Source organism: Schistocerca americana, chromosome 9, assembly GCF_021461395.2.
Source record: "Schistocerca americana isolate TAMUIC-IGC-003095 chromosome 9, iqSchAmer2.1, whole genome shotgun sequence".
NCBI classification, from domain to species: Eukaryota; Metazoa; Arthropoda; class Insecta; order Orthoptera; family Acrididae; genus Schistocerca; species Schistocerca americana.
Window position 1 is genome coordinate 178249050 of NC_060127.1, and position 15901 is coordinate 178264950.

Genomic DNA, 15901 nt, shown 5'->3' on the forward strand with positions numbered 1-15901 from the left:
GCGTCAAAGGCACGTACTCCCCTTCCCTAGTCGGCAGTCTGCACTGCGTGCGCCACGCGGTAGCAAGCAGGAGAGGAGGGTGCGCCCTGCACGTGGCAGGCGCCTGGGCTACACGTGGGGGACACGTGTCTCGCGTGACCGCGCCACGTGCGGCCGTGCCAGCCAGCGCCGTCTCCGCGTGGCGATGCACGTGGCTTGTCGCACACCATAATGCTGCCAGACGGCCGCTACGGCAGCCATGGCAATAACTTCGGTTCCAACAACGGTGGAAATGCCCCGAACAACCGGCGCATGTACGAAACGGGTGAGTCTGTTGATGGTATACATACTGCGAAAATCTAAAGTTTCCAAAGAAGTACGTATATCTGCCAGTGCCAGTAAGTACGACACCCTCCACTTTGTGTACTACTGATACTTGCCTCCTCTCCTGTTTCAGTGAGTGAATATCAGCTGTTTCTAAACCTCTATATTAACTCGAATTTCTCTGTCTTTCCTTCACGGCCTTTTCACGAAATAGTACGCAATATGTAAGGTGATTTTTCCAACTATCTACTCCCTTCATGTAGCATCTGCCACTGGTTTAGATAAACATCTCTTTGACGCCAGAATGACATTTTCACTCTGCAGCGGAGTGTGCGCTGATATGAAACTTCCTATAAGAAACTGTTTGCCAGGCCGAGAATCGAACTCGGGACCTTTGCTTTTCGCAGGCAACGTACTGGCAGAATTAAAGCTGTGAGGATGGGTCATGAGTCGTGGTAGTGTAGCTCTGTGGGCAGAGAACTTCCCCGCAAAAGGAAAAGGTCCCGAGTTCGGGTCTCGGTCCGACACACAGTTTTGACCTGCCAGGAAGTTTCATCCCTTTGACGTTTCCGCGACTGATAATCAGTTCTTTGACGAAACGTGCCTCTTTTCCTTGGATTTGCTCTATTTCTGTCATCATTTGTATCTGACTACCGTTCTATAATGACCTGAAATACCTATGTCGAATAAGGAATTTGTAACATACCTCCTTCATAGGTTGACAAATCGTCCTAAGGTTTTGCCAATGAATTTCAGATTGGCATCTGCCTCTCGAATGATTAGTTGTATTTGGAAAAGGCATATTTGTACCATCAGCTGTACAAGTTTCGATTGTTACAAACATCTTCAACCAGAAAAAGCTTGCACAACAACGTTTTCCTAACCGGAAGAGGATATATATATATATATATATATATATATATATATATATATATATATATATATATAAATTTGTACAGCTGATGGCACAAATACTCTTTTTCCAAAGTCTGTAACAGCTGTAGGCAATCACCTAAGAAAAACTCCATTAGTTTTATGTGGTAGTTCCAGCTTAAATCGCTCTTTTTGCATACTCCCAGGTGTTTAATATATGTGTCTGTTCCTAGTGATTGCCAGTCGAGTACTTGAGTCTCAAGGCTATGTTTCTCTCCCTCAGTCAAATTAATCTGCAAGAAGTGGCTGAAAATATTCAGAGACACGGCAATGGCTATTTAAGTTGCAGATTTATGTTGTCAAAAGCATACGGAGATTGCTCAAGATGTAGCGATTACTGAAAGTACCCCATGGTTTTCTTGTGAGATTCAGTTCAATAAATTTAAAAAGCCAAATTCCTGGTTCTAATGCATCTATCTCATCTATCCAGTTATGTCACTATTGAGATAAGAAAAGAGATTAGGATACAAATCAGTATGTGGTAGCTGTAGAGCTCTTTTGTTGAGAATTCCTTCGCCTTCGCCAAATTGTTTCTGGTGTCTTTCCTCATGTGGCCATATAGTTCACAAGAGAAATTTCCTCTTCAGTTGTATCATCCATAGTTTTGTTTAATGGCAAGTTGGTGTTTTACTTTTGAATACACTACAACACTTTGTCGATATTTAACTTATATTCCTAGTCTCTTGTCCATACCATTGACTTCTACCTGCATCCAGTTGATCCAGAATATCTACGTTATCTGCAGGATATTGCAATGGCATGCGTCAACTACACTCCTTTTATTTTTGTACTTCTTTTGGAATTAGTTTTTGATTGCTTCATTGCTTCTACAGTATAATTATATGGGACACCCTAATATCCCAGCTGGACAATGTGACACATTATATATTGGTAAAGTGGATAATGATAACCAGATTGAGAGGTTCAATATAATGGTTGGCACCATCAAATAAAGTTTTGGAAAAAATTGGGAACGACACAATGATTAAAATTACGGTATTTCCCTTTGGATTCCACAGAAGTGAAAATTGGACTATGAACTCTAGAACACATAGTACACTCCTAGCAGCAGGTATGACATTTTGCAGAACAGGCCAGGGTATAACAGATCAAAAAACGAGACCAGCCAAAACAATGAGAGAATTTACACAATAAATGAAAAGGTAAAGGAATACAGAGAAACATTTGACAAATATCGGATGTTTTATTCACGAGAAAGAGCTTTACAAATTGAGCAGTCCTCATTTTCCACCTCTGGTCCTTATGGAACCTGTTATTCTGCTTGGTATTGATTGATAGAATTGTTTGATATCTTCCTGAGAGATACATGCCAGATTCTCTTCAAGTGGCAAGTTAGGTCGTCAAAACCCTGAGATGGTTCGAGCCCCCCCTCCCTCCCTTCCCAACATATTCTAAATATCCTCAATTGAGGAGAGATCCAGCGCTCTTGCTAGCAAACATAGGGTTTGGCGAGCATGAAGACAAGCAGTAGAAACTCACGCTCTGTGGAGCTGGGCATTATCTTTCTGAAATGTAAGCATATGATGAAGGGCAACGAATTAGTGCATAGAATGTCGTCGATGTGCCACTGTCCCGTTGAGGTTGATTTGGGGGAGTAGACCAAACAACGAGATCACTGGTCTCATCGGATTAGGGAAGAGTGGGGAAGGAAGTCAACCGTACCATTTCAGACTAACCATCCTCGCCTTTTCCTGGAGCAATTTAGGGAAATCATGGGAAAGCTAATCAGGATGGCCGGACGCGGGATGGAACCATCGTTTTCCCAAATGTGAGTCCTAACCACTGCTTTCCTCATATATACTGGGCCTGGATTCGATTCCCGGCCTGTTGGAGATTTTATCCGCTCGGGGACTGGTTGTTGTCCTCATCATCATTTCATCTTCGTCACCGGCCGCAAGTCGCTGACTGAGATAAGATTTACGCTTGGCGGGCGAACCCGACTGGGACATCCCAGCCAACTATGCCATACGATCACTTCACTGCACCCCCCACACTCAGACTACAGATAAACGAAGAGGCCCTGTTACGAAAAGAAATAGCACCCTGGAACAACATTCCTTGTTGCCAGGTCATATAGCACGCGACGGTCCGGTGTATCCCACCATTAACTGAGGCGCCTTCAGACACTTCTACAGCCTTGGAGTAGTCTTCATTGATGGGTCCTTCAAACTGAGTCCTGATGACCACAAAGACATTCTACGCACTGTTTTGTTGCCCTCCATGGTAAGTCATACTGGTGTTACAAGATTATGACAGCCTGCACATGGGGAATGCTTTTACTGTTCGTACTTGTCGAACTCTGCTCTGGCCAGCAAGATCGCCAGATATCTCCCACACCGCAAACGTTTGTAGGATAATGGGCAACACCTTTTACACATTATAATAATATAAATTCTTCTACTGAATGGAAGGAGTTGTCAGGGAGAAACTTTCTGAGTTTATTTTCAAATTTTACTTTGCTGTCGGTCAGACATTACATCACTGGGTGGGTTATGAAAGTTACTTGTTGCAGCAATGTGAACCCCTTTCACTACTTTTTGTGCTACAGACAACCATATTGTGGAATAATGTATCTCATTTTTCCTTCTGGTATTGTAATTAAGTACATCATAGTGGCTATTGATCTGTGGTGAATTATTTGCAGCTAAATTCATGAGGGAATGAATATACTGTAAAGAAGTAGACAGAATGCCCAACTCCTTAAATAGATGGCTATAAGATAATCATGGGCGAGCACTACATAGTATTCTCATAGCATGTTGCTGAGCAGAGGAGACAACCTTCCTCAAAATCATGCATGTGATATTATTGACTGAAAATATGCAAAATATGTCATCTTATTGATTCGTCTCTCTGCAGGATTTGCAATGATTCTAAGTACAAATGTGGCTCAATCTGCTTTTTCCAATTTAAATTCGTATCAATAAGGACACCTAAGAATTTTGTAGTTTCCACCCAACTTATTATTTGATCATGATGTGTGACACTTAACATTGATGTAGTACTCCTAGTTGTCTTTTTAAAATAGCAGGTGAGAACATTCATAGAAACCAGTCAATGGTACTTCTAAGAACTTTGCTTACCATTTCTGTATCTATGCTTGGATTGATTCAATACCAGTGTCATTTCCAACTAATTCTGCTTGTTGGATATTAGACAGAAGAAAGTTTACATGTTAGAGGAACAATATTGGACATAAGATTGAGCCTTGGGGGTACCCAATATGTGAATTCTCAGAATTATGTCCTAAGATATATTGGTTGAACTACCAAGTACAACTTTCTGCATTCTTTTGGTTAGATGCGACATTATCTGTTGGTCAGCTATACTATCAATCCCATAAAACTTCATTTTATCTAGAAGAATACTGTGGTTCACACAGGTCGCAGAAAATACCAATAGGCACCATTATATTTTTTAATGCTTGTAAAATCTGTTGAGTGAACATGTACATGGCATTATGGTCAAGCAACACTTCTGAATCACAAATTGTGATTTGCTGAGGATATTTTTGTTGTTAAAGTGAGATAATAGTCTAGAATACATCAAATTCTCAAAAAGTTTGGAAAATGATATCAGCAGTAAAACAAGTCGGTAATCACTGACATCTCTCTTATCGCCTTTCTGAAAGAGGGTATTAACAACGGCATTTTTCAGTCTCTCTAGAAAAAATCCTTGCGTTAGTGATGCATTACATGTTTCAGATGATTCTGGGAAACAAATCTTTAGTATTGTATTGGAAACACCATCAAAACCAGACAAGCTTTTATTGGGAAGAAAATGTACAATTTCCTTAATTTCAGAAGGAGAAGTTGGTGATACATTCATACGATTGAGTTTCATATGTGTTACTTTTTTAACATACCACTGTGATATTTCTCTTGAACTCTTTCTATTATATTTAAGAAATTATTATTAAATATATTTGCTACTGTGAGTCATCATTTATATGCCTTCCATTCTATTCAGTTGTTGTCCTGTTCAGTGGCTGGTTGTCCTGTCTCTCATTTCACTATATTCCTTATAGCCTTAAGTCTGTTGTTGGTATTATCGATTTCTGACATTATGTGCAAGTTCCTTGATTTTTAATGTTTTGTCAGCAATTTTTAGTTGTTTCTGTGGTGTGGAACTACTGCATTATACCTACTTGTTCTTGCCAAAAGATACATTTCCCTTCTTCTTTCACAACGTACTCTAATCCTTCTAGAGATCTGTGGCCTTTTTACATAGTTGTTTAGTTTCATGTAAAAGACATGGGATTACTAGAGGGATTAAAGTATGTTTGGAAGAGAGAAGGGAAAATATCTTTTGGCAGTAACGACAGGGATCCTGCTGTAGTTTCACACTACAAAAACTGCTCAAAATAACCGAGAGAGATTATTATTAAATCAAGGAACATTTACATAATGACATAGACGCTACCGTTTTAACTTTATGAGCTAGGACCGCTGTTTTAGCGTCACACGATGGCGCGGCCCTTGAGCTTAGATAAGGATGTGAATCATGCCTGCAGGCTGCCCATAACAGCCCTACACGATCGTACGTTTGGTAATAAGCATAGATGTGGTACTGGGTAAAATGCTGCATCCGCTTGACAGCCTCAGGTAAGTACTCTCAAAACACTTGCACGTTCTGTCACCTGCATGAGTACAGCTCTCATATACCGTCTGAACCTAGCTGCGCAGTCAATTTACATTGGAAAGACAAAAATGAAGCATGTCTTCTCAGTCGACTTCCATGGTTAGCACATCACCGAAAGCTGTCGCTATTAGGCTGAGTAGCAACAAGAATGAGTGTTGGGCAATCTTCAAAAGCTACTTTGTAATCAAGAAATCAAAAAATTGAGGACAGGGATTTGCTTAATCGAGGTGGGATACTGCAGGAAGGTAAGTATTGCTTATGGACTCTCAATAGGCCAGTGTGGACAATAGCCCACCTAAGGGCAATATACTTATACAATCAACACGGGAAGAGGAATGGTGATTTATATGTTCTCAACAGACTTGTGTGGTCAGTTACCCACCCAAACACGATAGACTTCCACAACCAATACAGGAAGATGAGTACTGACTACATGTTCTAGCAGACCTGGGTAGTGATTTGACCATGTAAGGACATCTGACTCCAATACAAAAGGACAAGCAATAAGTGCCTGTGTGGTTAGTTTCCTACCCAAAGATAATGAACACCCACAGTCAATACACAAAAACGATCACTGGGTACGTAGACCCAACAGACCTGTATAACCAGTTGCTCGTCTAAGAGCAATACAGGCAAGTGATCATTGAGTATGTTAATGGACATGTATAGTTAACAGCCACCCTAAGAACAGAAGAAGAATGGACTTCCATAATCAGCACAGGAGGACGAGCATTGAGTATGTACTCCCAACAGATCAGTGTGGTACATTGCCCACCTAAGGACAATAGGCGTCAACAGTCAACACATAGGGCAAGCATTGAGTGCACACTCTCAACAGGCTTGTGTGGTGAATTATCTCTGTAATAACTATAAAAGTAAGAGCGGATGGCCAAGAAAAAAAGTGCATGGCTTAAAAAGGGAGTACGGCCCAGCTATGTAGTCTTTTGCCCTTGCTGTTCAATCTATATGTCGAAGAAGAAATGAAGAAAATGAAATAGTTTCAGTAGTGGGATTAAAATTCAAGGTGAAAGGATGTCAATGTTAAGATCGTCTGATGACATTTCTATCCTCAGTGAAAGTGAAGAAGAATTACAAGATCTGTTGAACGGATTGAACAGTCTAGTATGTATAGAATGTGGATTGAGAGTAAACAGGAGGAAGACAAAAGCGATGAGCAGTAGAATAACTGAGAACAGCGATAAATTTGACATCATACGTGGTGACCTCTAAGTAGAAGAACGAATTCTGATATATAGGTGGAATTTAATCCATGATGGCCAGAGCAAGGAGGATATAAAAAGCAGATTAGCAATGGAAAAAGGTCATTCCTCACTAAGTTATCATAATAGGGCTTAATATGAGGAAGAAATTTCTGAGAAGGTATGTTTCTGGCACAACACTGTATGGTAGTGAAGCGTGCACTGTGGGAAAATCTGGACAGAAGAGAATCACAGCATTTGAGATGCGCTGCTTGAGAATTAGGTGCAGTGATAAGGTAAGGAATCAGGAGGCTCTCTGGAGAATCGTTGAAAAAAAGAACATATGGAAAACACTGTCCAGACAAAGGGACAGGATGATAGGACGCGTTTTTTAAGATATCATGGAATAACTTCCATGGTACTAGAGGTGGCTGTAGAGGATAAAAACTGTTTGTAGAGGGTAAAAACTGTAGGGGAAGACAAAGATTTGAATATACCCAGCAAATAATTGAGGATGTAGATTGCAATTGCTACTCTGAGATGAAGAGGCTGGCACAGGGAAGGTATTCGTCGCGGGCCACACAGAACAAGTTAGAAGACTGGTGAGCCCAAAAAATGCAACTGTCTCACCCTACTGTGCCGCTGTTCCTGCCAAATGGGCGTCTCCATCGCTGCTCACACAGGCACTTCAGAAACGTTGCTGTCCGTCAGCTTATAGCATATTACGAGGGCTACTCAGAAAGTGGGGAATGATCGGTCGCGAAATGGAAACCACTGTGAAAATCCGACGAGGCTTTACACAGACGTTTTGGGCAGTGTCTCTAGTATTCCCGTCGATCGCATCAAGAGGCTCTTTTCAGTTTTAAGCGCACTGTGAGAGAGTAAAGGTGCCTACAACAACGATGTCTCCCGCCAAGTAGGAGGGCCCGCTGAGAGAGGGTTCGCCTTAATGAATGCAGCCCACCTAACACAACAGCCACGCATTTTGTTCTTCATGGCAATTCTCAGCCGCACTCTGCAGGGGCAGTGAAGACGCTCCTGCAGCCTTTTCGATGGGAAGTGTTCGGTCACCCACAACACAGCCCTAATTGGCTCGTCCTGAGTATCATCCCTGTTCACATGAAACGCTGGATACGAAGACAACACTTGGGCGCAGGCTACGCGCTATAGACCAGCGTAGAGAATTATCGGAAAGCACAGGCGGCTGCCATCTATGACGGTGGTGATGGAAATTTGGTATAACACTCCGACAAATGTCTAAGTCGGAGTGGCAATTATGTAGAGAAGTACCTGCAAGGTGTAGCTAAATGGGAAAAGAAAACAGTTTTGACTTTCACTGTGGTTTCCATTTCGCGACAGATCTTTCCTTACTTTCCGAACAACCCTCGTATCTCGATATATCAGTGCAGATAATTTCCTGTCAGAGATGTCACATTTCGTAGTAATCGACGGAAAGTCATCGAGTGAAACAGAAGTGATTTCTTGGCGTTCCCCAAGTTAATGTTATAGGGCATAATGTTATAGGGCATCTACTGTTCCTTATTTGTATGCATGATTTAGGAGAAAATCTGAGCAGCTGTCGTAGGTTGTTTGCAGGTGATGCCGTCGTTTATCGTGTTCTAAAGTAACAAGAAGATCAAAAGATACTGTAAAACGATTTAGAAAATATATCCGTATGGTGCGAAAATTGGCAATCGGCCCTAAATAATGAAAACTGTGAGGTCATCCGCATGAGTACTAAAAGGAATCCATTAAGTTTCGGTTACGCGATAAATCAATCAAATCTGAAGGCTGTAAATTCAATTAAGCACCTAGGAATTACACTTACGAACAACTTAAATGGGAAAGAACACACAGAAAATGAAGTGGAGAAGGCGAACCAAAGACAGCGTTTCATTGGGAGAATGTTCACAGTATGCAACAGGCCTGCTAAAGAGACTGCCTGCACTATGTTTGTCTGTCCTATTTTGGAGTAGTGCTGCGCGATGTGGGATGCTTACCAGGTGGAATTAACGGAGTATATCGAGAAAATTCAAAAAAGGACATCACGTTTTGTATTATCGATAAATAGGGGTCAGGGAGTCACAGACATGACGCAGGATTTGGGGTGGATACCATTAAAACAAAGGCGGGATCTTCTCACGAAATTTCAGTCACCAACCGAATGTGAAAATATTTTTTTGGCGGCGACTTAGGATGGGAGAAATGGTCATCATAATAAAATACAGGAAATCAGAGCTCACGCGATTTGCAAGAGCGGAATAATAGTGAAGGTGATTCGGTGAAACCTCTGCCAGTTGTGATGTGCAGAACCGTTATGAAAATGTAGGTATACCTCATGCTCGAAAATTCTGATATTACACCACACATGTTGTCTGGGCGAATCAAGATACAGCAGCTGTTCTTTCACACGTTAGAATTGAAGCAGTCTCTAGTGTACTTGTTGACACACCACATATATTCCACTTATAGACTTTCAAAAGATCCTTCCTTACAATGAGTGCAACAAAGGGTGGCAATACTTTGGATGCAGTCACCGACGTACCCCTTCACTTAGTGAACAAATCCGTAGCTTGTTGGGTATCAGATCAGTTCTGTGAATTAATTCAGCTCTCTTTATCTGATGAACTTCAGAACGTCCTTAATGGGGCGAAACCTTTAGCTGCGTATGTAACGCGAAGAGCATCACAGAAAAGTGTAATACGGCTGTTAATAATGTCAGAAGTTTGCATGATGCTAGTGGCGAGTGATACAGTTCCGTGTAGGAAAGTTGTAACACAATGGTTGGACAAAACTACAGAGAAATCGCAGGCCTAGCATTCTAGAACATGAGGTTCGGCTGTTGTTTTTGACCACGAACGGCGCCTGTGCAATGCCCTCAATACGTTGCAAGTGTCAGCCGTGTTCAGAACTGTGTTCTGTGTACTTGTGATTGCGTTATGTCGCTACGAAGTGAATTCGAAAGTGGGCAGATTGTTGGTGTTCGTATGGTGGGTTCTTTCGCCACCCACGTAGCCGAGGCGTTTGTCGTTTCAGGAGGCCCTGATCGATGATTTATGCCAGACACAAGGACAGACATTGCTGGTGGAGTGACGGCAACTGATCGGCTGTCGGACCCCCTCCGTCTAATAGACGCTACTCATGCATAGTTGTTTACGTCTAACAATCAAAGGGACTGTGTCTGTGATACAATATCCATAGTCAACGTCTATCTTCAGGGGTTCTGGGAACCGGGGTGATGCAAAACTTTTTTTTGATGTGTGTACTTTGGATGTCTCAAACACTAATCGCTTATTATTCGCGCAGTCTTTCGTCAAGTAATTGTGTCGTTGGAAGACGTGTCTGTTTTGGCATCGCTGCTTTGCGGAGAGGAGCGCGGGAGCTCTATCGTTTTAATTGTAGTGAGACTGACGCCGAAGAGAGGATCGTGTTAATATAGAAGTAAAGTTAAGAGAATCTGCATTTAAGTAAAATGATGTGTTTGAATATTGTGAAACAAAGGAGAAAGAAAAAAATGTTCAAATGTGTGTGAAATCTTATGGGACTTAACTGCTAAGGTAATCAGTCCCTAAGCTTACACACTACTTAACCTAAATTATCCTACGGACAAACACACACACCCATACCCGAGGGAGGACTCGAACCTCCGCCGGGACCAGCCGCACAGTCGATGACTGCAGCGCCTCAGACCGCTCGGATAATCCTGCGCGGCAAGGAGAAGGATTTGATTAGTGACCTAGAATGATAATAGTGTGAAGAGGAATGAAGGTAATATTTTCATTTATCGGCATTGCATTCGCGAGTAGTTAGTACCATTGTTGAAGGAGACAGCCTTATCAGGAAACTCTAGATTTTTCATTAAAGACTGAATAATTTTCACTTAAGGTAATTTTCGTGTTTATTAATGATTTGTCTAACATTTGTGAGAGTAAGAGTCTGGTATCAGCGTTGCCCTTTGTCAGTGTTAATGAGTGTCGAAACATGAACTGCATGCAGGTGGTAATATATCAGTTTAAAGGAATTTTTCACCTAAGACCATTGTCCGCACCCCCAATCCAAGTCCTTTTAGTTTAAAGGAGTGTCTCGCGCACTGAAGTGTATAAAATAGTTTACTTGTTGTCTGCAGCGTTGCAACTAGTTACAAATTTGTATCTGGGGCACAGACAGCAGCAAGCACTGCATTTCCAAGTAGTTACTGTACGACGTAAGATATTTTCTTTTCATGATCAGTTCGCTACGAAAATTACCAACGCACGAGGACCGTTTCATGAACAGCACCATCAGACAGATCATTAACGGACAGGGACTATTTTGTATCATTAAAGGGATTAATAATAAGGTTCACGATTTAATCTTTTGTTAGAAAGATTACAAAACAGGGCCAAATTCATGTTGTATTCTCACAGGCTTCTCTCGCAGTTGGAAATGCAGAAAGCCACCCAAAGGTAAACAACAGCAAAGTTACAACCAACCAACCAATCCAGTACTTCCAAAACATGTTTGTTGTTTTGCCCCGTCCTCTCAGCACACTGGCAGAAGAAAAGCTGTGAGGACGGGGCGTGAGTCGTGCTTGGGTAGCTCAGTTGGTAAAGCACTTGCCAGCGAAAGGCAAAGGTCCCGAGTTCGAGTCTCGGTCCGGCATACAGTTTTAATCTGAGATTTTATCAGCGCACACTCCGCTGCAGAGTGAAAATCTCATTATGTTGTTGTTGTTGTGGTCTTTAGTCCTGAGACTGGTTTGATGCAGCTCTCCATGCTACTCTATCCTGTGCAAGCTTCTTCATCTCCCAGTACGTACTGCAGCCTACATCCGTCTGAATCTGCTTAGCGTATTCATCTCTAGGTCTCCCTCTACGATTTTTACCCTCCACGCTGCCCTCCTTGATGCCTCAGAACATGTCCTACCAACCGATCCCTTCTTCTAGTCAAGTTGTGCCACAAACTCCTCTTCTCCCCAATTGTATTCAATTCCTCCACATTAGTTATGTGATCTACCTATCTAATCTTCAGCATTCTTCTGTAGCACCACACTTCGAAAGCTTGTATTCTCTTCTTGTCCAAACTATTTATCGTTCATGTTTCACTTAGATGCATGGCTACACTCCAAAACATATCAAACCTAAATAATTTTTAAAGGAACCTTTCATTATGAGATAAAAAATGGGTACATACTTGAGGAAATATACGTATTCAGCTAGTTACAAATTGTCACAGTAATGGTCATTACATTACGAACTGTCTTTGGTGCTTCTGCATCAGGCTTATAACAGCGAGGCAAACTATGTAAGTAGAGGGCTCAGAAGCGTGTTCCGCTTACATACGTTGTCCGGTCATATTAAGGTTACCACCTGTCAAAAGCTTGAGCACCACCTTTCGAAGTGCGGACCTGCAAGGAGAGACTCAGTGGGAATCTTGAAGGTAACGACATTGATGTGTAGCCATGCCTACTCTAGTCCCTTCGCCAGCTGCCCTAGTTTTTTCGGTTAAGGATCCGTGGCGCCAACAATCCGATCGCGGCAGTACCGATGTGTTGTGGTGGCCAGGGCAGTAAGCTACAATAGTCCTGTTGCTCTTTAAACCAAGCAGGTACACTGTCAGGAGTGTGACAAGTTGCATTATCCTGCTGGTAGATGCCATCGTGCTGAGGGAAAACGAACTGCGTGTGTCGGTGCACATGAGCCTAGATTCATACTTGGTTTGATACACTGTGCGTTCCATAATGACGAGATCGCCTAGGAATGTCCTTCGGCTTGGACCCTTCCGACGATTGTTGCGATTGTTGTAGGATATTTCCTTTCTGACGTCTTAGTCGTGCACGCCAATGGCCGTCTATCCGGTGGAGCATAACGCTGTGATTGATCCAAAAAGGCCATCTGGCCTGGACATCCAGTTGCGGTATTGGCGTGCACATTGCAGCCTTCATGGCCGATAAAGAGCGGTCTGGACGGGTACACGAACCAGGAGACTGCTCACAAGGCCCATGAGTAGCAATGATTAGCAATATTTGCTGAAAGGTCGTTGACGAGTTGTTGGTCATACCCCATATTCCGCCTGTCCTGTCGGTTGCTCAACAGTTGCACGTCTATTCGTCCGCACACATCTCCACAGCCCTCATACTTGCATGTGTGGCCCACGGTTGCCTCGGCGTCGGTTTTGGATAGCGACATTTTGGCATGCAGGGTATACTTCAATCACGGCGGCACGCAAATAGTTTAGAAATGTTTCCACCCTTGGCCTGAAAGCAATGCTCGCGCCCTGTTGGATGCCAGATAAACCGCTCCGTTTCCGCATTACAACAACGATCGCACAGTTATAGACCCCCCCCCCCCCTTCCCCCCATTTCCCTTACACGAGGGTTGTAACTTCAGTAGTGGCAACTATTTATTTACAGCTCGTGCAAAGTAGATACTTGTTTCAAAGGTTTACTGGCCTTCAAAGTAGTCACCAGCATTGTGCCTAACCCGTTTCCAGCGATGTGGAAGTCGTAGGATACTCTTAGCAGTGTCAGTTGTGTCGACAGTTCGAGTGGCGCGGTCTATTGTCCGACGAATTTGTAGGAGTTCTGAATCGAATGCCGCGAAGTGTTTCCTTCAGGTTAGGATCGAGTTGAACTCACGAGGGCTTAAGTGAGTGCAGTGCAGTAGGTGGTATAGCTCTTAGAAGCCTCATCAGTCAAACACATCAGTAACAGCTTGCTCTGTACGTGGTTGAGCTTGTCCTGCAAAATGATGATCAGGTCCTGCAGAAAGTGTCATCACTTCTGTCTCTATGCTGTTCACTTTTGGAACACAACCTACGACCAGCGTAAAGACAGAAGTGATGAAACTTTCTGCAGTATCTGACCATCATTTTGCAAGACAATGCTCAAGCACGTACAGTGCAAGCTGTTACTGATTTGTTTCACTGATGGGGTTGCTAGGTACTACACCACCTACTGCCCTCCCCTGACTTAAGCCCTCGTGAGTTCAACTCGATTTCTAAACTGGAGGAAACACTTCACGGCATTCGATTCAGAACAGCTACAAATTCGTCGGGCAACAGACCGCGCGCTCGAACTGTCAACACAACAGGCACTGCTAAGAGTGTCCTACGACTTCCACATCGATGGTAACGGGTTATACACAATGCTGGTGACTACTTTGAAGGTCAGTAAAACACGTATGTATTTTGTACGAGTTGTAAATAAATAGTTGCCACTATTAAAGTTCCAAGCCTCGTATTTTTTACACCCTCGTCCACAGTTTATGTTGCCAGCCTTCCGCCTGTGAGTGGTTATTCCAAATTACGGCAAATATAAGCGATGGTCATATTTATGTCACTGGACTGTGTAGAAGAACAAGATAAATGTCTATTGGAAATGTAGAAATAGAATGACAGTTACCTAGAATTTATATAAAGTTTATAAACTGAAATCGTGAAGTTTTTGTTTATAGCAGCAGAAAAGTATGGCAGGTAAGACATGTCACAAAAAAATGTCTTTTATACCAATTATTACGCAATGTACCATTGACACTTTCATTACATTGAAACCATAAATAGATACAAATAAGAGTCATTAAAAGTACAAAATATGTAGGAGATATCGTAGAAAGCAAGAGATACAACATAAAACATGATAGTAAGTTTTCTTGTTGTTCTAGAGACGTCACAGTTTCCTCAGCGGGTAGGAGCACGTGTAGAGCGTAGCGTGCATAGCACCGTATGTTGGTAATTTTCAGGTGTAGTAGTACTTTGGCAGAAATTCGTGGATATAATCTGAAGAACACCGCCTCAGTCTATGAAAAAGTGAGAAACGAACCTGCAGTCTGTAGCTTTGGATACCTCCAGTAAGATGTGCACTAACGATTTCTATGGGAACAAAGGACCAAGTGGTCAATCCCAGACTTCCAACAGATCTTCCCGTCCAACTCTCAATCATCCACATCCACGTTTACATTTACATCTGTACTCCGCGGGCCACGTTACGGGGCGTGCAGGAAGGTACTTTTGCTCAACAGTCGCTTTGCCTGCGACCCTTTCCGGTCGCGAATGTTGCTCTAAGCGTCCGCGTCAGCCCAAATCCCTCTGATTTTGCCTTCGCGGTCTTTCCTCGACATACAGAGGGTGTCCCATTTATCTCGACCACCCTAAATAACTGTTAGTCCAGATGCAAATTCCAAATGTTTCAAGCAAATGTTCTTTAGCCGTCAGGGGGACGTCAATCAGCATGATTGCCTTCGTCGTAGCTTTGTTTCTTACAAAGATGTGGACAGCGGTATAACTATTTGAAATGGTACCCTGTATCTTTCATTTGGTAATTCATGTCCTCTCCTAAAGACCTAATCAAAAATGTATCACAGTGTACCATTCACTGAAGTACGATGTTGTTAATTACACAACATTTACTTTGAGCCCGGAATCACAATCTCGTCAACTTGCTGGAGTTGTCAGAATACAAATGAAAACCAACTAAAAACATAACACAAAATTGACTTTCGAAGTTGCTCAAAGTGGTGACCCTGGACACCGATACACTCGTACACTCGTTGACTGAAAGAATTATTTACTGCTTCCAGTGTTGCCTGCTGAAGAGAGTTACAAGCAAGCTAGATCGTTCCTGCGTGTCCTCTGGAGTTGTTGGAATATTGCGATAGACAACGTCTTTAACGCATCCTCACAGAAAAAAGTCCAGAGGATTTAAATCAGGAGACCTAGGAGGCCCAGTAACTGTTCATCCTCGACCATTCCATCTGGCAGGATACCTTCGGTTCAGAACACGACCTGCACGCAAGGCATTACAGGGCTATTACAAATGATTGAAGCGA

At 42.6% G+C, this 15901-nt stretch overlaps 1 protein-coding gene across 1 annotated transcript in view; it reads left to right on the forward strand.

Annotated features, from left to right (window-relative positions):
- Positions 1-210: 210 nt before the first annotated feature.
- LOC124550796 (neprilysin-1-like) overlaps positions 211-15901 on the forward strand; it is a 487987-nt gene continuing 472296 nt past the window's right edge. Inside the window, exon 1 of the mRNA XM_047125521.1 lies at positions 211-304. Coding sequence (XP_046981477.1) covers positions 211-304 — 94 coding nt within the window. The remainder of the gene's footprint in view (positions 305-15901) is intronic.